This window comes from Nematocida ausubeli, assembly GCF_000738915.1.
Source record: "Nematocida ausubeli strain ERTm6 chromosome Unknown supercont2.4, whole genome shotgun sequence".
Taxonomy (NCBI): Eukaryota; Fungi; Microsporidia; genus Nematocida; species Nematocida ausubeli.
The window spans coordinates 257,041-277,997 of record NW_026515637.1 but is presented as its reverse complement, the minus strand read 5'-3'; the positions used below and the strand labels follow the sequence as shown (position 1 = coordinate 277,997).

General features: G+C 38.7%; 11 protein-coding genes and 3 non-coding genes across 14 annotated transcripts; 9 read left to right on the top strand and 5 right to left on the bottom strand.

Annotated features, from left to right (window-relative positions):
- Nucleotides 1-344: 344 nt before the first annotated feature.
- Nucleotides 345-1,247, top strand: NESG_01713 (uncharacterized protein; the record flags this gene model as incomplete). The annotated part of the gene is made up of 1 exon (XM_053049334.1): nt 345-1,247. The coding sequence occupies one exon, from the start codon at nt 345-347 to the stop codon at nt 1,245-1,247; it is 903 nt and encodes a 300-aa protein (XP_052904284.1).
- Nucleotides 1,248-1,721: 474 nt separating this feature from the next.
- On the bottom strand, nt 1,722-2,090 carry NESG_01712 (uncharacterized protein; the record flags this gene model as incomplete). The annotated part of the gene is made up of 1 exon (XM_053049333.1): nt 1,722-2,090. A coding segment is annotated over one exon (369 nt), but the record flags the coding sequence as incomplete, so codon positions are not given.
- Nucleotides 2,091-2,902: 812 nt separating this feature from the next.
- NESG_01711 (uncharacterized protein) lies at nt 2,903-5,836 on the top strand (the record flags this gene model as incomplete). Its single annotated transcript, XM_053049332.1, has 1 exon — nt 2,903-5,836. The coding sequence occupies one exon, from the start codon at nt 2,903-2,905 to the stop codon at nt 5,834-5,836; it is 2,934 nt and encodes a 977-aa protein (XP_052904282.1).
- A 281-nt stretch (nt 5,837-6,117) lies between these two features.
- Nucleotides 6,118-6,199, top strand: NESG_01710. Its single transcript has one exon. It is a non-coding gene; the product is annotated as a tRNA-Ser (tRNA).
- A 60-nt stretch (nt 6,200-6,259) lies between these two features.
- On the top strand, nt 6,260-6,340 carry NESG_01709. The gene has a single exon. It is a non-coding gene; the product is annotated as a tRNA-Ser (tRNA).
- Nucleotides 6,341-6,399: 59 nt separating this feature from the next.
- Nucleotides 6,400-6,480, top strand: NESG_01708. The gene has a single exon. It is a non-coding gene; the product is annotated as a tRNA-Ser (tRNA).
- A 180-nt stretch (nt 6,481-6,660) lies between these two features.
- NESG_01707 (uncharacterized protein) lies at nt 6,661-7,197 on the bottom strand (the record flags this gene model as incomplete). Its single annotated transcript, XM_053049331.1, has 1 exon — nt 6,661-7,197. The coding sequence occupies one exon, from the start codon at nt 7,195-7,197 to the stop codon at nt 6,661-6,663; it is 537 nt and encodes a 178-aa protein (XP_052904281.1).
- A 67-nt stretch (nt 7,198-7,264) lies between these two features.
- NESG_01706 (uncharacterized protein) lies at nt 7,265-7,792 on the bottom strand (the record flags this gene model as incomplete). Its single annotated transcript, XM_053049330.1, has 1 exon — nt 7,265-7,792. The coding sequence occupies one exon, from the start codon at nt 7,790-7,792 to the stop codon at nt 7,265-7,267; it is 528 nt and encodes a 175-aa protein (XP_052904280.1).
- A 53-nt stretch (nt 7,793-7,845) lies between these two features.
- NESG_01705 (uncharacterized protein) lies at nt 7,846-8,565 on the bottom strand (the record flags this gene model as incomplete). The annotated part of the gene is made up of 1 exon (XM_053049329.1): nt 7,846-8,565. One exon carries the CDS (start codon nt 8,563-8,565, stop codon nt 7,846-7,848), a length of 720 nt encoding a protein of 239 aa, XP_052904279.1.
- Nucleotides 8,566-8,663: 98 nt separating this feature from the next.
- Nucleotides 8,664-9,575, top strand: NESG_01704 (uncharacterized protein; the record flags this gene model as incomplete). Its single annotated transcript, XM_053049328.1, has 1 exon — nt 8,664-9,575. The coding sequence occupies one exon, from the start codon at nt 8,664-8,666 to the stop codon at nt 9,573-9,575; it is 912 nt and encodes a 303-aa protein (XP_052904278.1).
- A 2,026-nt stretch (nt 9,576-11,601) lies between these two features.
- Nucleotides 11,602-12,810, top strand: NESG_01703 (uncharacterized protein; the record flags this gene model as incomplete). The annotated part of the gene is made up of 1 exon (XM_053049327.1): nt 11,602-12,810. The coding sequence occupies one exon, from the start codon at nt 11,602-11,604 to the stop codon at nt 12,808-12,810; it is 1,209 nt and encodes a 402-aa protein (XP_052904277.1).
- Nucleotides 12,811-13,593: 783 nt separating this feature from the next.
- Nucleotides 13,594-14,985, top strand: NESG_01702 (uncharacterized protein; the record flags this gene model as incomplete). Its single annotated transcript, XM_053049326.1, has 1 exon — nt 13,594-14,985. The coding sequence occupies one exon, from the start codon at nt 13,594-13,596 to the stop codon at nt 14,983-14,985; it is 1,392 nt and encodes a 463-aa protein (XP_052904276.1).
- Nucleotides 14,986-15,695: 710 nt separating this feature from the next.
- NESG_01701 (uncharacterized protein) lies at nt 15,696-16,430 on the top strand (the record flags this gene model as incomplete). The annotated part of the gene is made up of 1 exon (XM_053049325.1): nt 15,696-16,430. One exon carries the CDS (start codon nt 15,696-15,698, stop codon nt 16,428-16,430), a length of 735 nt encoding a protein of 244 aa, XP_052904275.1.
- Nucleotides 16,431-17,911: 1,481 nt separating this feature from the next.
- On the bottom strand, nt 17,912-20,956 carry NESG_01700 (uncharacterized protein; the record flags this gene model as incomplete). The annotated part of the gene is made up of 1 exon (XM_053049324.1): nt 17,912-20,956. A coding segment is annotated over one exon (3,045 nt), but the record flags the coding sequence as incomplete, so codon positions are not given.
- Nucleotide 20,957: the final 1 nt, after the last annotated feature.

Genomic DNA, 20,957 nt, shown 5'->3' with positions numbered 1-20,957 from the left:
CACTGTATGCAAAGTCACATGAATATTTTTAATAATTTTCAGTTTGGCTGCCAACCATAACTAACTCACTTAAATACTGCAACAGCGCACTGCAAGCCATAAATTAAGCTGTTACATCCAGGCTGCTATATTTTGTAGCACTATAAGCAGAGAAAGCCATGAGAAATACCATTATACCTCCAATAGTACCACACAAAACCCAGAAATACTCTAGGTACAACTATACTGTACTTCACAGATGCCTTCAGTGCTAGTAGCAATAACGCAATCCCATGGTTTTCAAATATGATAATGATGCAATCCCACTGTAATAGTTGAAAAGTTTTCATATATTTTATTTACTAATGAATAGCACAGAAGACTATGCTAGAGTACTTCTTACAAAATCTCTTACGTCCTTAGTCTATGTGCCCATTGAAGAAATACATAACGAAGTGGTTAAAGTAGCAGAGAAAATAACAAACCATCCGAGTTTAGAACTATTTCCTAATGAATTTATTTCCTTGATCTCTTTACTAAATCAGAGACCAAGCTATTTTCTGATCATCTCTATTTTCCAAATACTTTCAGCCATAAAACTAACCAATGAGCAAATTTCTGTGCTTTTAACGTGCTACCATAGACAGATGCCAACGGAAGGAGAGTATTCACTAATTAACTGGTCTTTTTTAGAGACACCAATTTCCATAAAAAGAAACTTTATACGGCTTATAGGGAATATAGTGCTAAACCACAAAATACCAAAGGGAGAACCAGCCGAGGGAATATGCACGTCATTTGATGTAGTGCAGATTCTGTTTTTCCTGTTTGATGATGAGAATAAGCTGGTGCGCTTGAAAAGCTATAAGTACGCATGCAAAATAATAAGAAGAGAGAAAAACACGTGGAGTCCTGAAGAAAAAAAGAAGTACAGGCGGCTTGTGAGAAACTTTGGAAAAGAAGGCATAAAGGTATTGAAAAACGAGCACAAAGCAAAAAAGCAGATGAAAGAGTATGTCAAAATTAAAAAACTTGTAGTTGAATCTTTTGTAAAGATCAAAATACGTCTGGGGAGGAGTATGAGAAAGGGCAACTCTACAATTAGAATATCTATATCCCAGAATAGGCAAGTAAAGAAGAAGCAAAATACCAAGAAGGAGCTAAAAGTCATCCGGAAGAACACGGTAATATACATACAGAAAGAAGAGAAAGTCGTTCTAGAGGTTTTAAATCAGGATGAAGTAATAGGAAAAATACGGATTAGCTAAGGCTATTATAAAATAAATATATTTTCAGGTGCATACGCTGTTGCATTCTACACAATGAGTGCTAGGCTTTTATTTCCACATGATTGACATCTCACAAAAAAGAATATCTCTTGGTACTTCAAATAACCCGAATGTCATTTTATTTATCTAGTAGTGTTCCTAAAGAATTCCATCTACTATACAAATTATTTATTATTTAAACCAGTCCTACTATTCAGTGCCTTTTTTTATGTAGAGCTGCAAAATGCTAAGAGTACCCTACTAAAAGAAAGCAGTGCAGGGCACGAAGAATGAAAATATTTAAGAAAGTGCACACTTCAATTATTTGTACTATGCTTAGTATGCAATCCTATTTGCTACTCTAAGCTAGAGTATAGCCAGAACCCAAATGTATATGAATAAACCCATAGAAATGCGGAGAACTGCAGGTCACTGAGTCTGCAAGTACATAAGAATACATGAAACAATTTATTTTTATCTTCTCTTCCTTATGTTGAGTTTTTTAAACTCGAATTCCAGCCTCGTCTTTCTCTCCTGAATGATCGACGAGTTATTAATGGGCTGCTCCTTTAGCTGCAGCAACTCCTCAAGCGGTTTTTTTGCTTTATTTATATTTAAGCCTCTGTACTTTTTGTAATAAATATTCTCTTTCTGGATCTTCTCCAAGGTAGTCTTTGACTTTTCTTTAATAATCTTTTTAATCTCTTTACTCTCTAGTAATTCTTTCAAAGCAGTGCTTCCATCTTTTATTCTGTCGTCTGGCTCAAGTCTTCTTCCTATTCTGTTCAATATTGTGCTGTCCATAAAGACCCCCTTAATTTCTTTTAAAATCCCCTTATGCACGGATAAATCAATCGGATAGAAAGGAATATTCTAAAGAAATATCCAGAATAGACAAAAAGTGAAAGCAATGAAAATTCTCAGAAAAATAAACCTGCATGAATCTACTTTCAGAACAAAAGCACCAGAGTTCTCTCTGCTAGAATATTAAGCCATACACACACTTTGAAAATAAATAGTGAGTATGTGCTTTAGAGAAGGAAATTCTCATTCTATCACTAGAAGATACTTATACACGCACAAGACCAAAGGCGCGCTTGATTAAAGGCGTGCACACAACCACTTCAGTATATTCTATTACGTGTATACTAATCTGCTATATTAACCCATGGATATTTTCTAAGTATTAGAACAGTTTTTTCTGCAATGCTACAATATACTGCACCACACAATCATTTATCAGATAATTCGGGCGTAGTCTACTCATTCGCTTTCCTTGAAGACTCCTTTATATAGACATATTTAAAGTAAACTAATCCAGTATGCACCATTGTGAAGATGCAATGAATGTATCTGCCCACAAAGACAATTCACATTTATATAAGAAGTACAATATGGCACCTATTCTTCCATAATATGAGGTAAATACAAAAATAACAAGACAATGCCAAAATTCATATACCTTTATATAAAGTATAGTAGTACTATTAGTTTGTCACATATTGAGTATTATATGCTTTATTGCATGCTATGATGATTTCAATTATTTCTATAAATTATAAATAAAATGATAGGAGAAGACCAGATTAATATTATATAATTTATCAATTTGGTTATCTCTTATATGTATATCTTGAAAAATCTTAAAAAAAATTATGAAGACAACAAAGATAACAGGAGCACTTTTATTTCTAATAGGTTTTATGTATATAAGTGCTAGCTTAAATAGAGCGCCTGCATTAGATATAGCAGACTCTGATGATAGTACTCCAACTCATGCTCTTCCAGAGATGGAAAGCGACAGCAGTGAGTCAAACATAGAATGCAAAGGAAGGTTACGAGACAAAGGGAAGTTTTTCCAATTTGAAAAGAAGACACAAAGTAGCACTAAAATAAGTAATGAAGAGGGTAGGTCAGCTAGCTCTACTTATTTTTTTGACAGAGCACTAGAAGAAAATAGTTACATTCTTGAGATGATGAAGATAGATAGGGTGGTTAATAAAAGGCTTGATGAGATGAAAAAATCAAGGAAGGATTTTAAGGAGACTGATAAAAGTCCTGCCCAAGAAAGCGATGACTCTCAAACACGCGTTGTGAAAAGACATAAAATAAGAAAAGAAGAAAAATGTGAAGAACAATCCAGTGTTTACAGAGTTACTAATAAAATTGTCACAGACAGCGTAAGTGTTCTTGAACAAGATTCCTCAATAGGTGCTGCAAAAGATGAAGAAGAGCGTAGTAGCCCAGAGAAAGAAACTACCATAGAGCCAGCTATAGAAAAGAAAGAAGTCTTGCAGGAGGTTAGTCAGAGTGAGACTGAGTACGAGGAAGATTTAGATACTTCTAACGAGGACTCTGAGTCTGACAGTAAAGAAGAAGAGTTTCAGGAAAAAGGCATTGACGTGGAAGGGTTAGAGCCCATCCCACCAAGAAGACCTGCTCAGACAAAAGAGGGGAAAGTAGCCTCTGTGATACCAGATGAAAGAAAGTCTTGCTTTAAAATGTTCGAAAAGTACAAAAGTAACTTACCATATGCCATATTTGGTGTTATACACAAAGACTTGTTCACATTAAAAGTGACAGAGGAAGAGACAAATAATATTAAGAAAGACATTTTATCAGAAGCGATGTACCTAAATATGGATAAAGGTTTAGAAATCTCAGATGATATAACAGCAGAAAATATACATATTGATAGTAGTTATAATCTGAATTTGAAAGAAATCCTTCTATGTGGCAACCACAATGCGTATACAGATGTGCTGAAGAAGATATATGGGAACCTGCTTAATAAAATCTGCAGGATACTCGATGCAATGGGCTTAAGTGAGAATGTATCAGATATAGTTCAATCTGTGCTCTCTGATAATCTTTCCATGAATCTAATGATAAACACAGAAGTACTAGAGTACATGTGCCACTACAGTATAAAAGACACAAAAGAGTACTCTCTGTACTATAAATATCTGCCCAAGGTAAATATATTCAGCACGAAGCTTAACAAACTTAAATACAAAGAGTGCTGTGCCATAGCAACAGAATACATTAATGCAATGAATACAGGAGAGATGTATATAGAATCCCGCAAATCCAAGAAATTAAGCCAGATAAAAGTGGATCCGTGGGATGTACTCTTGAATTCTATAAATATACTGGAGAGAATTATAAAAACATTCAAAGACCAAGAGAGTGGCACAGAAGAAATGGGCTTATTCTCAATCATACACTACTACATACGCTATGCAAATGTGGTTGGCTTTAAAAAGAAGGACCAAAATGTCAAGGTATTCAAGAACTTCTTAAGGCTTGCTGTGACTATAATGCACTGTAATAGCCCAACCCTAAAGAGTATATACTACAGAGAGTTATCGAAACTGCTTAGTATAATTAACTTGGACGTAGTGCCTTTATCCTCCCTGAACTCTGCAGTAGAAGGCACAGCCCCAAGCTCTCCAGTAGGAAAAAACCTTGTGTGGAGTGCAAGTATGCTAGGAAGAGATGAAATTTCATTGGATGGCATAACATACGAAGAATTGAAAAAGAAGAAAGACACAATTCAGGTTGTTATATCTGGGCTTATGACCAATTTCATTATACAGTTTACTAGAGAGATGTACACCGTATACATGCCAGATCTGTGCAACCTCACTGTAAACAGCCTGAAAGACTATAGGGACCAGATTTCGCGATTTATGCCAATCTGTGGGGAGCCGCTTCGAATGAAAATGGAGTTACTCACAAGTTACGCTTCTAAAATATCCAAGTCATGCTGGGACACAGAGATGACAAAAATCTTTAATGGCCTTGCAAGAGAGAAGAACGTCAATGTGTCACAAAATACCTTCTATCAGAGCGAACTTGAATACTGTCTCTTCATGGCAGCCTACTACAAAGGACACCACAGAAGCCTTCAAAAATGCTTCAAAAGAACGATAAATGAGTTGGCAGTACACCTGCAGAATGTCTATATTCTTTCCTTCTGCATGAACTTTAATCTGCCGTCTATTAGCAAGGACATTGCAGACTTGAGTGCTCCTGATGTAAGCCACCCTCAAAATACTTTAGCAGCTTCTATATCTATGCAGGGCGACAATGCGCTAGAGTGCAGTGCACAGAAGGATGCACCGCAGACAGATAATTCAGAGTGCTCAAACACAGAGGAGTTAACTAGTAGCAAGGCAGACCAGGAATCAGCCACAGAGAGTGAAGTATCACTTCAGGAGACCCAGCCAAATAGTACTCTAGAAAATATATCCAACATGAAAGCCAAGAAGACCAAAAAGGATGTTATAAATACCATTGTAATCAATAACTACCTCACAGCATTCTGCCTCCACTTGGCTACCTGCCCAGAGTGCCATAAAGGCATAAGTTTATTGTCCACGAATAAGAATAGCATAGATTATAAAGTTGCCGAGCGCATAGGCAATATATCGTATTCTTATTTATCCACAAATAATATTGCTACAATGTACTCTAGCAACCTAAAGCTTTCAAAATCAAAATACAGCAGGAATGCTACTCAGAAAGTCTTACAGAGGATTAATATAAAGTGCCCTGCTAAGATGTCTAAGAAAAAGAAAAACTAAGAAAGCAGTGCAGAAATATGCAAGAATAACTATTCAAGCTAAAGAAGAATTAAGATATTCTTAGTCCCATAATAAATGTAATTTATTATAAAGATTCACTATATTCAGCCATTGCAGCACACTCTACCTGCACGGCATCACCAAATTAATTTTCATTAATATTTTATTTTCATTGCCCTGCTGCATGGCAGTAGACACACACAGAGAATTTCTTAAGAAGTTGCAGTGCTACGATGTGTCTGCAGGTGCCTTCGGAAGGCCCGGTGTCCAGACAATAATGTGTCGATATGGCCGAGTGGTCTAAGGCGATTGATTAGAAATCAATTGGGCTTGCCCGCGCAGGTTCGAATCCTGCTGTCGACGATTTTTTCTTCCTTCTCCTGCAAATCCCCCAGATCCGGGCTGCTTGCCATTTGTATTTGTGTCAGTGTGGCCGAGTGGTTAAGGCGGTTGACTTGAAATCAGTTGGGCGTGCCCGCACAGGTTCGAATCCTGTCGCTGACGATTTTTTACCACCTTAAACTACAGGTCAGTGAACCCTGTTCCCTTGCTTTTCCACTCGTGTCGATATGGCCGAGTGGTTAAGGCGGTTGATTCGAAATCAACTGGGCGTGCCCGCGCAGGTTCGAATCCTGCTGTCGACGCTTTTTGCCCGCATGTACACTACTTAACATTATAAATCTATTTATTTCCATGTGCACTCTCCGTGCACTTCCATGTCCTCTTAAGCTGCGCAAATTTTCACGGCACTCGCCCGTCCCAAAAACAAACCATAACCCGAAGGACTGCAAAAATACTCCTGCATAAACTTAGTCTGGCTACAGTCACTGCTTCTTGATGGCTTCTTCCATTCTCTTCAGCCTTTCTGAATACTCCTGGTCCTCCCGTCTCTTTCTTCTGATATATTCTGCTGACTCCAATTTGGCTTTGCTTCTTGCATCTTTCACTTTTCTCTTCTGGCCGCCCTTACCTCCTCGCACCAGGCCATCACTTCTCTTCAGAGCTGGCTCTCTCTCTTCAAACTCCTTTGTCTCCACCTGCTTCCTTGGGGCTCTCTCTATTTTCGCACCAAGAACCTTCACTAAGTACTCTTTGTCACTGTCTATGACTGTATCCTGCAATCTCTCCTTCAACTCCTCCATGAACTCCCCTGCTACAAATAGTCCATCCCCTCTTCTTTTCATGTAAATATCCACTAGCCCAGATACTGCATCATCCACAAGACCATCATACCCACAGATCTTGCACATCACTAATACCCCGTATATCACACGGAAGGCCTTAACCGCATCTGCATCACTTCCCTTAAGTGCCCCAAATAATATACTTTTGCACTTCGCATAACTCAGCCTACTACTCATTCTGCAGTAAAATTTAGTAAATTTTCGTAAAATATATCACTGTGGTAGTATCTTTATTCAGTTATGTCTATGCCCTTTGCCTTCCTTCTACAGTGCATGCACTGACAATCTGCACGCCCATTTTCATTCTATCAAATAGGGCCACACACCTGTCTGCCATTCCTTCAGTTGGCAGCTCAATATAAACTGTTCCCTTGAAGTCCTCCCTATTCTGCTTATCCGTCACCATAATAAGAAGATCATACTGTACATTGTTGGATATAAGTATCTCCCGGATCTCGCCCTTGACTGTGTCAACAGGAACATTTGTAAGTCTAACTGTGGTGGGTGTAAATTGGAACATAGGCGTGTATATGTTGTCTTCCTTTTTCTCCTTTACCTCCACCTTTCTCTCTGGACACATTGCTGGTAGGTGGTCTTCCTTTTTACAAATACTGCAGAGAACATCCTCTACTTTGTTCTTGCTTTCTTTTTTGTAGTGGAATCTGTCATTATGCAGGGGCAGCCTTTGTGCCCTTTCCTCTGCCTGTGTCATTTTCATTTCCTTTCTTCTTTCAATTGCAGCCCAATTTGGAGCGTATGTGAATATTTCCATTTAAATTTTTTATGCTCGCTGGTGCCCATATGAATGTTCCTACGCTTTAATAATTATTTGCCATAGTCCTTTAACAAGGAGACAGAGCCTGGGGACTTGCCTAGGGCTATCTTTTCTGTTACTTTGAATGTTGAGTCTACAAATACAAAACAGAAGTACGGCTTAACCCAGACATTTGATGTGCTGTGTCTTGGCCCAACATATATGGAAGGAGGGATATTCAGGTGTGTGCTTGCATGCCGAGTGCTTTGTGTTTGAGAAGGCTTAACTTTAAAGACAGCAAGTGTTTTTATCTTCTCAAGCTCCTCTGTGCTAAGCAGTGATCTTATGTTTTTAAGCTCTTCATCCTCTGCTATTTCGCACATGTTTATCTCTGGGCAGTGCATTCCTGGTATTTTCCAGTCTCCTGGCATGTTGCGGGCATCCTGCAAGTCTGTGTGGGCATCTTCACTTGGACCTGTGTGAATGAAGCAGCACCTCTTTCCATACGTGCACTCTCCTGTTGTGGTGTATGTCTTGCACAGCTCTGTCTTGTATCTGGGGTGCCTTTCTATGTCTCTTAGCTCGTTTAGAGAGTGCGCAAACTGGCACTTGTCTCCGTACGTGCAGAAGTTGCTATTCTCAAAGCTTTTGCAAATCTCGGTTTTATAGAGTGAGATTTTTTTCTTGGAGATAATCTTTTTGGGACGTCTTCTTTCCTTTAGGCTTGCACTTTGCATCTCTTCATAATCACATGGGTTGACCTGGATATTCACGAGCTCCTTCTTCTCCATGAACCCTAGATTAATTTATTTCGCTTTATCCTATATGTCTTATTTTAATTTAAGCCTTTCTCAGTGTAATTACAATTAATTTACTTTATGACTCTGGAATGAAAGAAGAACAAACAAACACGGGCCCATATCATGTATACGGCATATTAAGTGCGCGCATTGATGCTTTTTTATTTTCGCACCATGACTTTCAGAAAAACCAGAAATTCATTAAAGAATGCATTAAACAAAGAAATACTTCTGTAAAGTATCTGGGGAAATACGCATTTATCAGAGTGTGCCATGCGCAGGAGGCTGTGTCTTCTGTGTTCTCGTTTCTATCTGCTATATCCGCAGGTGTGTCTCTTATATACATCCTAAGAATGATTAAGAGACAAGCCACCAAGGCATACCCGCATCCTGCGCATCTCCAGTATCTAGCTACCTTGAAATATACATTCTGTGTGCATGTTGCTACATGGATATTCAGTGGGATATTCCATATACGTGACACGTATAGCACACAGTGCATGGATTACTTTGGGGCCATTGCGAGTATATCTTCTACTCTTGTTCTCTCTGGAAATAAGCTATCCATATACCCAGTGGCTATTCGGCGTATTTTAATGCTTTTTGGGACTGTGCATGTGCTGTATATGCACTTTGTAGAGTTTAACTTTTTGTACAACTCCATTGTGTGCGGGGTTCTGTTTGGGTGCAATTTTGCCCTTTGGAGTGTGTGGCATAAAAGGACATCTGCCCACTCATACAGCAAGATATTAAAACTAAGCATGCTTGGCATCCTAGTCAGTGCAGCCTTCCAAGTGATTGACTTTGGGCCTGTGTACTTTCTGCTGGACTCGCACGCTCTGTGGCATATCCTGGGATGTCTCTTCAGCACATCCCTATATGTATTTCTTATTGTAGACGCTGAGAGCATGTGTTCTAGCAAGCTACACAAGATTAAGCAATCTTCTGGATTACTAGGCACTAATGACCGTATAAATGCAAGACAGGCAGATACTATATAATATATGTACATTCATACCCGTAGTAGACAGTGCAGAGTACAGTAAGAGAAAATAAGCTAGAAAGAGTGCAATGAAAATAGCCCGAATAGTTAGAATAATTGAGGAGCAGAACAGCATATGTTTAATAATAATGCACTACTCAGTGTATTAAGCACTGTGGAGCATAGATTTTAGTAGAGTGGAATAATTTCATCTCTTCACTATTAACGCCTAGTAGAGTACTATTTTCTATGTATATGAGTGTAATGAAGTCTCATACAGTGAAATGTTTTCTAGCTAGAAAGGCTATTTGTCTAAGAAATAATAGGTTTATTGTGGTATTTAGGAAATTGCTTACAGATGACTTATGCGAACTAACTACACACTATGCAGTGATCTACTCTTTTTTGCACTGTATATAGCCTGAGTGCATATGTAAAGTTGGTGAGAAATTGAAGTAGGGTTGCCATCCTTGGTGGTTTATAATATTGGTGCACTATAATTTGCAGATGTCTATACTATGCGGTGCTTGTCTTTCCATACAAGTGCCATGAATGCACTGCTGCATAGTTTGGCCCATTGTAAATATTATATAAATGACATAGTATTTCAAATCACATCTTCTGTTTAAATAACACTTGGAGTTAATATGCCTCTGCATTGTAGAAATGTCTTTGATGCAATCACTATTCAATATGCATGTATTCTCTCTTTGTTTTAATTAGACTTTTTCATTGATCCTTGTGCTCGTGTGTACATAAACAAAAGGACTAATTGATTAATCATAGCTCTTCTTGCATTCTTGTGGTATTATTCTAGTTATTTTGTGCCTGTGGTGGGTGCTAATATTCTACGATAAATAGAATGGCTTATGACTCATGGAGTAATTCTCTTCTCAAAATACAAATCATCTGTCTTTATGTTGACATGACACACATTAATTATCTAGTATGCATAAATGCATTTCACCACAGAGTAAACTACAATATTGGTGCTCTGCAAACACTGTAAATACAGCCTGATAAGTTACAGCATGCAGACGCATATCTATTTGCTTCTGTGTGAGAGAAAGCACACCTGTGTGAATTTAATTATTCTTTAGTCAATCCTCTAATGATGGGTAAGTAGCTAGCTTATAAGATGCATCTGGCGTAATACATGAATATCCATTGCCATACCAATGCGTTCCAGTGTGTTTAAGGTACTTAGAAGTAGAATATGCTTGTAAGAAGTATTTTTATTATATAGCCATAAATGCCCTGTTCTGCATGCGTATATTGCTTTGTGGCTTAAACAGGCTAAGGCATGTTATTATACATATGGAGCACTGCATTGTACAATATGCAAGTGAGTTATGAAAATTTGAATTTACTAACTCAAGACACGCCTGTCATATGAAAGGATGCTCACATAGACACACTCATTGAATGTAGAAACATGCATGCACAAAGTCCTCTATTAAACCTTCTTTCTATAAAAGCCATTCTCTTTCTTTCTCACTCATTGTCCCTATGCAGAACCACTTTCGCACTTTTGTTGTCTATAAAGTATCTAACACATTTCTTAGCTATTGCCTGCAACCATTCTACCCACAGGTGGAATAGGATACTGCCTCAGGATATTTAAATTAACATATGCACATGCCAATAAAGCCATGCACTTCTCTTAAATATTATTTCTGTCTTATGGTGTAGCGTGCTCTTATTTCTACTAGTCCAGTGCCCATAATGATTTTATATATAAAGCCCTTACGAAGTACTGTTTTGCGTGTTTATCCTGCTAATTCAGTGTATGGAAAGGCATGCCCCTTGGGCGAATGAAATCCAGAATATATTGCAATTCTTCATATGCAGAACTAGGCCTGCCTAAGACACGCATAAATTATATTTAATTAAGGTATATTATTATTAAAGAAAAATAGACCCCACTAATTGCTAATGGACCCGTAATTTGATGAAAAAGGATCAAAGACCGTGTTCCTTGGAGAACTAAAAATGACCTTATTTGACTTTATTGCGCAATATAAAGATATAAATAGGTCAAAAACATGAGAAAACCAATGAGATACCTTCCTATAATTACTCTACTCAGCAAGACAGTCTCTTGCTTAGCCCAAGGCCAAGGCAAGGTGAATGTAGTGACTATTCAGGGTGCACAGGATCTCCCAAACCCATCTGCAGTCTGTGAAAGACTTGGTATGCAGCCTTTTATCCTCAGAGCTGAAGACATGAACATGGTTCTGTCATCAATGAGAGCATCAGGCGTTGCCAGAGCACACATTGCAGGATGGAATGATGAGAAGATCAACATGGTAATCGGCACTGCTGCTGGTGATGTAACCCCAATGGATTACAGCAACAAGACAAACAGTGTTCTTTGCCTGAAGACTGGAGTCACTCCATGCCCAGCACCGGCTCCATGCCCAGCACCTGCCCCAGTGTGCCCAGCACCCTCTCCAGCTCCAGCTCCAGTGTGCCCAAAACCATGCCCAGCACCTGCACCAGTATGCCCAGCACCCTGCCCAGTACGTGAGAACGAGTGCTGCAAAGCACCAAATGTTGAAATCAAGGACAACAGAGGATGCCCAATTGCATGCTGCAAACCAACCAAATGTGAAGTAAAGAGAAGACTAACACCATGCGACTCCCCCTGTGTAAGAAACTACCCACACAAGAAGGTCTACGTTATTGATGAGATGACCCTTTTCTGCGGACCTTTCATAAGAATCGTTGAGACCAAATGCAAGCCATTCTCAAGAGACACAATCTGGACATTCTCCAAGGCATTCCCAATCAGCACAGGTCTTTTAAGAATCCCAACAATTCTTAGAACTCCATCTGTTTTACACAAGGCCCTTTGCGAGGCAAGAGCTAAATTCAGCGTGTGCGGATGTGTCTGTCTCTTCATTGACCACTTCAATAACATATACATTGCTGTAGGCGACGACTTCTACCTAGTCATCCCCAACAAGCCATGCATGCCATTCCCATGGATGCCAAGAAGACCTTTCCCAGGCCCAGTGTTCCCACCAATGCCATTCCCCCCAATGCCATGTGGACCAATGCAATGCCCACCAATGCCACTGTACAGAGATTGCTCACCATGCGCAAAGCCAGTGAAGTGCGGAACAGACCCATGCGAGAAACCATGTGCACCAATGTTCACATTCTGCAAGGTATCATGCGAGCACATGTTCCAGGTAAGAAGAAGAGGTCTCTACGCAGTCGTTTTCTCTAGAAATCTTGGTCTCTACTAGATCATACCAGTTGTAATAAAGTGAATAGTCTTTTATCTTCCTTTCTTTCTATTGTCACTAAACTTCAGCTCTTTTTATTGAAGCCTTGGCTTGCGCCTATCAAATCTACTGTGTACTTTTCTTGCATATTGCCTGCTGCGGGCTGGCTATACATTATATATTCATGTTTCTTGGCCTGCCATGCTTTTTTCTATACACTTTGGTCTGCGGGCTTATAAAAGTTGGTATTTTCTATGTATTCCTCCTATTGTTGTTCAAAAACTTTAGACTGTATAGTGCTTTATGCCTGTCAATCGACTTATTTAGAGGCTTCATTATGGCGTGGTATTAAAGAAGACGCGTGAAATATGCATCTCCATTTTTATATGTCTTTGCATTACTCTAAAAATATAAAGTCTACAAATACATACACATATATAGTTTTATTGGAAGGATTGCAAATAGAAAATAGTAGAATGCAGAAAAGGCTGCAATAAACCCACACAATAAAACAACTATGCATGAAACAAATATACAGGATCTTATGATGGCTACAGCGGGAAATCGATTGAATATGTAGAAAAATAGCTGTAACACCAGTTTATTATATACTTCAACCTACAATGAAAGTTGCATAGTATATTGCTTTAATAAAAGTATGCGGGTGTTAAAGTGCACACATATATCTGCATACCACATAGCATACTCCATTGCATGTCAAGCAGGCCATGCTTGTAATACCAGAGAGAAAGACTTTCTTATTAAAGAATATTTTAGTATTTCTATTGCTGTGTTTGGAAAAACATGAAAAACAAAAGAATTACAGTAGTAAGCAATAGACTCCCGCTGCATGCCAAAAAAGAAGGGGGCGTGTACACATACACAAAAACCTCGGGTGGGCTGGTAACTGGACTTAGCGGTGCACAGGAGTCGCTAAACTTTATGTGGGTTGGGTCACTGGAGGGTGTGGACCCTGAGGATCAGGAAATGGTCAAAAAGGAGTGCATTGAAAAATACAACTACTATCCTATTTTCATAGAAGAGACTCTATATGACAAGTACTACAACAATCTGTGCAACGGCGTTCTCTGGCCTCTTCTGCACTCCTTCTCAGACCTTGCATCCTTTAGCATTGAAGACTACATTGCATACAAAAAGGTAAATATGCAGTTTGCAGAAGAAATACTCAAGACAGCCCAGGAGGGAGACATAGTTTGGGTGCACGACTACCACTTAATGCTTCTGCCTGAGTTTATTCGCAAAGGCTTCTCAAAAAGCATAAAAATAGGATACTTTTTGCATATTCCGTTTCCAAGCTACAGCATTCTAAAAGGATTTCCAATTCTGTTTCCCTTGATAAAGGGTATCCTGGGATCAGACTTGGCGGCATTTCACACCTTTGAATATCTGGCCAATTTCAAGAAGGCGTCAGAGGTGTGCGAGACCGCGGCCTCCTCGGAAACGACCATAGAGATAGACGGGAGATCTGTTAAGCTTGAAGCTCTTCCTATAGGAATAGACCCCGTGGCATTCCAAAAGGAGTCCCAGAAGAAGGAAACAATTGAAAGAGCAAAAGAAATAAAAAAGCGCTTAGGAAACAAAAAAATCGTTCTGGGAATTGACAGAGTAGACTACATAAAGGGCATACCTCACAGAATACAAGCATTCAAAAAGATGCTTGTTGAAAACAAAGAGCTCTCTGACAAAGTTGTATTTTGCCAGGTCGGTGTTCCCAGCAGAACTGACGTCAAGGTATATGCAGCCCTTTCAGATGTTTTGTGCCGCCTGAGCGGATCTGTCAACTCATCTGGGCCAATTGAAGATACTTCAATATACTTCATAAACAACTCAATCTCATTTACTGAGCTATGCGCACTCTACAGCGCATCAGATGTCTGTGCGATTTCCTCGCTAAGAGATGGAATGAATCTGGTTGCGCTGGAGTTTATTGCGTGCACCACTAATGGGGTGCTTGTTATGAGTGAATACGCAGGCGCAGCTGGCATGCTAACAGGATCTGTGTACTCCAACCCATGGGATATAAAAAAGCTAGCAGGCGCATACAAAACATCTCTGGATATGCCGGATGATGAAAAAGCGCAGCGAAAGGAAGAGATGCAGAAAGTTGTTTTCAAATTTACAGCAGAGCACTGGGCTAAACGGTTCATATCAATTCTATCAGAGTCTTTAGAGTGATACAGCCAAAAAAGCGTGCTTTCGCGAGACATTCAAATAAAGTAAATGCATTCACTCTTTTTATTATCATTATTAGACAGATTAAGTAGCTATTATATGAAACAGATGCTTACATGCTTGCTCTTAAGGGTGTTAGTAGATGTGTTGTACTACTTCTGCAAATTCAGAATCCAAAAACTCTGCTGAGTATTTTATAGCATGGGTTCCTTATTGGCTGTTTAATCATAGTAAGCTCTTCTATTTTGTTTGCAGCTCATCCATGTGTTCGCTATACATGCATTCTAGCACAAGAGATTATGTATTTTGGTGTGTGCTTAAATTGCATGTTAAAAGAAGCTTCTAACCTAATGTAAGCCCAAAATAGAGCTGCTTTTAAGCGCACACCCAGGAACTCTACTAATTTCTCTACCTTTTGCTATGCTAACTGGATCTTCACATCTGTGCCTAACTTGAACAAATGCATGTATAAAGAAGAAGCATAAAGCTACTTTTGTCTACAAATAAATATTACTTGCTGGTTGAATTACGCTATTTAGTAGTAGTGTAGTTTATGGGTTCATCTAGAATCTAGCAGAGTGGAGTCTTCTGAAATGCACTGTACATCTTCAGAGAAATCGCATCTGCTGTGCTGCTCATTCAGCCTGGCCTCTTTTATCTTTTGTTTTCCTGGATTTTCATTTTCATTTATTGTGCAGTTTATTTTATTTTCAATGAAAGGATTGGTTATTCTAGTCATGCTAGGTGCTATTTATGGGTTTATTGAGCAGTACAAGCCAAACTCGCCTATAATTATCATAAAAGAATTGAAAAAGTCAACTGTGACTTTATCCGATGCCAAGGTGTATCTTAGAAAAAATGACTCCTCCAAGTGGATGGAGCCAAAGGAGTTTTACAGCATGGATGAAGATGCCAGCTCTACTATGTCAGATGAGCACTACAGAGACATTCGGGTGGAAATGGCTGTCTTTGAGTCTCCGTCAAAAGACTGGAAGGCATTAACAAAAGTAGGAGTGGATGTGTACACTTCTAAAAACACACAGCATGGATCAAAAGTAAACTTTTTATGGACATCTACACACGAGAACTACCATATGTTTTTATTCAGAGTGTACATTGACCCTAATCCGAATGTTGAAATCGGAATAGATGTAGTGACATATGAAGGGCGCCCTGAGGATCCCAGCATATATTCGCACACAGACTCTCAGATAAAGAACAAAGAGAAGAGAATAGCTGAGTGTATAAATGTATCAAAAGAAATATTAGACCTGCAGGAGATAGACAAAACAGACGAACAGCAGTACAAAAAACTGTCTGGTGAAATATTCAAGATCATACTGCTGGCAGTCTTCTTAAAGATAGGTGTGTTTATCGGCTCATTTTTATTTATCAACAAAAAGATACAACAGTTCTACATTGATAAAAAGATTGTTGTGAAGAGTTAAATAAAGAATTGTGTTTAAAGCCACCCAGTATTAATGTTTTCTGTTTACTGAGCAGGTCTTGTGTGCATTTTTCATGACACTAATCCCAGAAAGTTTTATTTATTGGATTTACGGTGTCTATTCGTGTAAAAAGATTTATGGTGTGCGTGTCTTTATATGCAAAATTGCAAACTAGACAACCAGATGGATGCACCCAAAGAACAGTGGTTTAGTAGATACTTTCAGTTTGATGCATTTGCTCTCCGTCTTTTTGGACAGTTTTCTGTAAAGATAGACATTTCCGATATGCACACCGATACATTTGAATCTCGAACAAGCAAACAAACAATTTGATTATGAAGCTTTGTATATTAAAAACATGTTTAAACAGCTTCTTTTGACATGGGATGATTATAGGTGTTTTTATAGGCACACCATAGATTTTCCAATTTATGAGCTTCTAATAATAGAATTAAAATAAAATGAGAAAGAAGAAGTTTCAGTATACAAGAACAAACACTTAGGATAATATAAACATGCCTTCACTAACACAATAGCATAAAGACACTGCACAAGCAATTTAAATAATAAGAAAAGAGCATAGCAAGAATAGATGTGCGCCCACTGTATGATCATTGCTTCTACTTTTCTATACTACCTTCAGTGAATGCTGCTTTTTATGCTATATTGCAACAGCAGATAATCCATAGGCTATACTAAAGACTTATGCCCCATAAATATCCTAAAATACTAAATTTATGGTATAAAAATATAATTGCTCTTTTTGGGCTATTTTCCAAAAAATATGCTGTTTTTAGTTAATCTGCTACAGCGAATAGTTACGTATGCTATTGGCTATTCTAAGAACATATCTGATATAAATTCAAAAAGCTTGTTTAATATCAGAATTCTCTTCTCCTCTATTTATCATTTCCAAGTATCAACAGATAGCATTCTCAACTTGTGTTTTAACTTCCTTAGCTCTCTAGATCTCTTTCAAATTGCATTCATATAATTCATTGCTCTGTCTGTCTGTTTTTTATCTTTTCTGTGTTGTATCTCATTATCAATAAGTTTTCTGTGCTTAGATTTTGTTGGGTCCATAGCTTATATGGTTCTTTCATTTTTACATGTTTCTGTATTTTCCTGTGCTTCTTCTAAAAATTAACCCGAATCACTTAATATTAGTACACAGTGAAGAGTTTAGAGATGAAAGGAAAAAAATAGATTAATTATAATTTAGTAAAATAAATTCAACATGTAAGTACTTAAACAATTGAAGTTTAAATAAATGGCAAAGTTTTCCACATGTGCATTCAAAGAGAATATACTTATTTTTTTTATTGAGTACTATCCTAGTTATGCATCATCATAGGATGCAAAAGAAATGACCTCCATCAGAATATAAATGTATAATCTAGCACAAACACTAAGAGTTAATGCACAAACAATATAGTAAGAATAGAAATAGTTGTAAATAGACAGTTTATTGCTATGTGCAATCAAATTGCAGGACATGGAAATAAGCTTTCATTTGTGAATGACACAGTTAGCCCGATTGTCTTATACATGGCAGCTGCTTTTGCTTGGATGCTGTCTGTAGATTCCTTCTCTATGCTAGGATCCTTAGGGTTTAATATAAGGTTGGCTAAAATAGGATGAGAGGTCTGTGCTGATGAGAGAATGGGGGCGTGTGAAAACTCGTCTTTATAGGTTAAGAACAAGGAAGACTTATCAATGGAGAGGAAGGATGTTTTAAGAGCTTTGTCTACGCCGATTCTAAAAACCCGCTCAGCAACTTTGCCGGGAGAGTATACATATTCTGAAAGTGTAAGCTTAGAAATCCATTCACTATCTATGTCTCCTAGAATTGAAAGCTTGCACTGCGAGTCAATTCCAATCTCCTGCAGCTTTGCTTCGCTAGGATTGAGTATTTCTGCATCAATGGAAAGCGAGAGAGAGCCACCAACTATACAAATGCTGTCAATAGACAAGAGTTTGGATACATGTGCAAACGCCAGATTAGTGAATCCCGGCTCATCTATTAGAACCAGATGCCGAACATATAAGAATGGTGTTTCAGTGTAGATTTTTAGATCAGAGATGCCGTTGTTCTTCAGCACATGCGTTTTGGCAGATTTAAAGAAGGTGTAGCACAGCAAATCCTGAACCTGCTGGCTACTGCAGTTCTCAACAGTTGCCATGGAGAGGAAGTTGTCGCCTGCAGTGTTTTCAGCTTGGTCTTGATCGCATGTCCATCCTGACATTTCAAACCCACTAAATATAAGATGGTTTAGATCTGGAAGTAAGCTAACAACAAGATTATCGAGTGAAATATCTGTATTGTCGGCAGAGTAAGAAGTCTCGTTGAATGCTAGCTGGTTTGGCTTCATCAGTTGGATTCCTCCCAAAACAACACTTGTAATAGACATGTTTGACAAAACCACTACATGCTTCTCTTTGTCAAATGACGAGAAAATAGAGGTCAAGCAAGCAAGAACATCATATATACTTTCGTCTGGGGAGGAGTTGATTCCACCTCCAACCACTTCAAAGCCTACCAGGTTTTTAAACATGCGCCAGTTGTATGCATTGGAGAGGTCGCCATCCGAGTATTTATCCAGAAGAACTGTGAGCGAAACAACTCGAGAGGCGCACTCACTTAGCAACTCATCAGACAAGGTTTCTGGGATGGAGGTAAATATGTGTGGATTGTGCTTTAAAAGAAAGTCTACGATTCTTTCATTTTCGCTAGCGCATACTTTATCTGAGCAGTTTACATTCTTTTGTATATCCTTCTCTGCCAGGCTTGAAAGTGACCATATGTGAAGGTTTGAGCTAGAAACACATTGGGTGTTGTTTACTAGATTAAGCTTGCCACTAGAAGAGTCATTCTGTTCAGTATTGTTCTCAGATGCATCTATAGCAGGAGGGCTGTTCTTTTTAGTAGAAGAGCTAGGGCTCTCCAAAGAAGATTTTTTTACTTCAGCATCCCCATCAATAGGCTTATTATCAACTAAGTCACCGTCCACAGCACTATTTACTTGTTTCTCTTCAGCTTCATTTTTCAAGTTGGCTGGAGTGTCTTCTAACTGGTTTATACTTTCATTGGGTGTTACTGGATCAGGTTCAGTGATTTCGTCAGTTGTTACTGGATCAGGCTCAGACTCGCTTATACTGTCATCGGATGTTACTGGATCAGACTCAGACTCGCTTATACTATCATCAGATGTTGCTGGATCAGACTCAGACTCGCTTATACTGTCATCAGATGTTACTAGATCAGAATCAGTAAAATAGTCAGATGTTGCTGAATCAGAATCAGTAGTTTCATCAGATGTTACTGGATCAGAATCGGTAGTTTCACCAGATGTTACTAGATCAGAATCAGTGAATTCATCGGATGTTACTGGATCAGACTCAGTAGTTTCGTTAGATGTTACGGGATCAGACTCAGTAGTTTCACCAGATGTTACTGGATCAGAATCAGTGAATTCATCGGTTGTTACTGGATCAGAATCAGTAGTTTCGTTAGATGTTACTGGTTTAGACTCAGACTGGCTTATACTTTCATTAGGTAGCAGTGGATCAGGCTGAGTGGTTTCGTTAGATGTTACTGGTTTAGACTCAGGCTGGTTTATACTTTCGTTAGACAGCAGTGGATCAGTTTGAGTAGTTTCGTTAGACAGCAGTGGATCAGTTTGAGTAGTTTCGTTAGGCAGCAGTGGTTCAGGCTGAGTGAATTCGTCAGTTGTTACTGGCTTAGACTCAGACTGGTTTATACTTTCATTGGGTGTTACTGGATCAGGTTCAGTGATTTCGTCAGTTGTTACTGGATCAGGCTCAGACTCGCTTATACTGTCATCGGATGTTACTGGATCAGACTCAGACTCGCTTATACTATCATCAGATGTTGCTGGATCAGACTCAGACTCGCTTATACTGTCATCAGATGTTACTAGATCAGAATCAGTAAAATAGTCAGATGTTGCTGAATCAGAATCAGTAGTTTCATCAGATGTTACTGGATCAGAATCGGTAGTTTCACCAGATGTTACTAGATCAGAATCAGTGAATTCATCGGATGTTACTGGATCAGACTCAGTAGTTTCGTTAGATGTTACGGGATCAGACTCAGTAGTTTCACCAGATGTTACTGGATCAGAATCAGTGAATTCATCGGTTGTTACTGGATCAGAATCAGTAGTTTCGTTAGATGTTACTGGTTTAGACTCAGACTGGCTTATACTTTCATTAGGTAGCAGTGGATCAGGCTGAGTGGTTTCGTTAGATGTTACTGGTTTAGACTCAGGCTGGTTTATACTTTCGTTAGACAGCAGTGGATCAGTTTGAGTAGTTTCGTTAGACAGCAGTGGATCAGTTTGAGTAGTTTCGTTAGGCAGCAGTGGTTCAGGCTGAGTGAATTCGTCAGTTGTTACTGGCTTAGACTCAGACTGGTTTATACTTTCATTGGGTGTTACTGGATCAGGTTCAGTGATTTCGTCAGTTGTTACTGGATCAGGCTCAGACTCGCTTATACTGTCATCG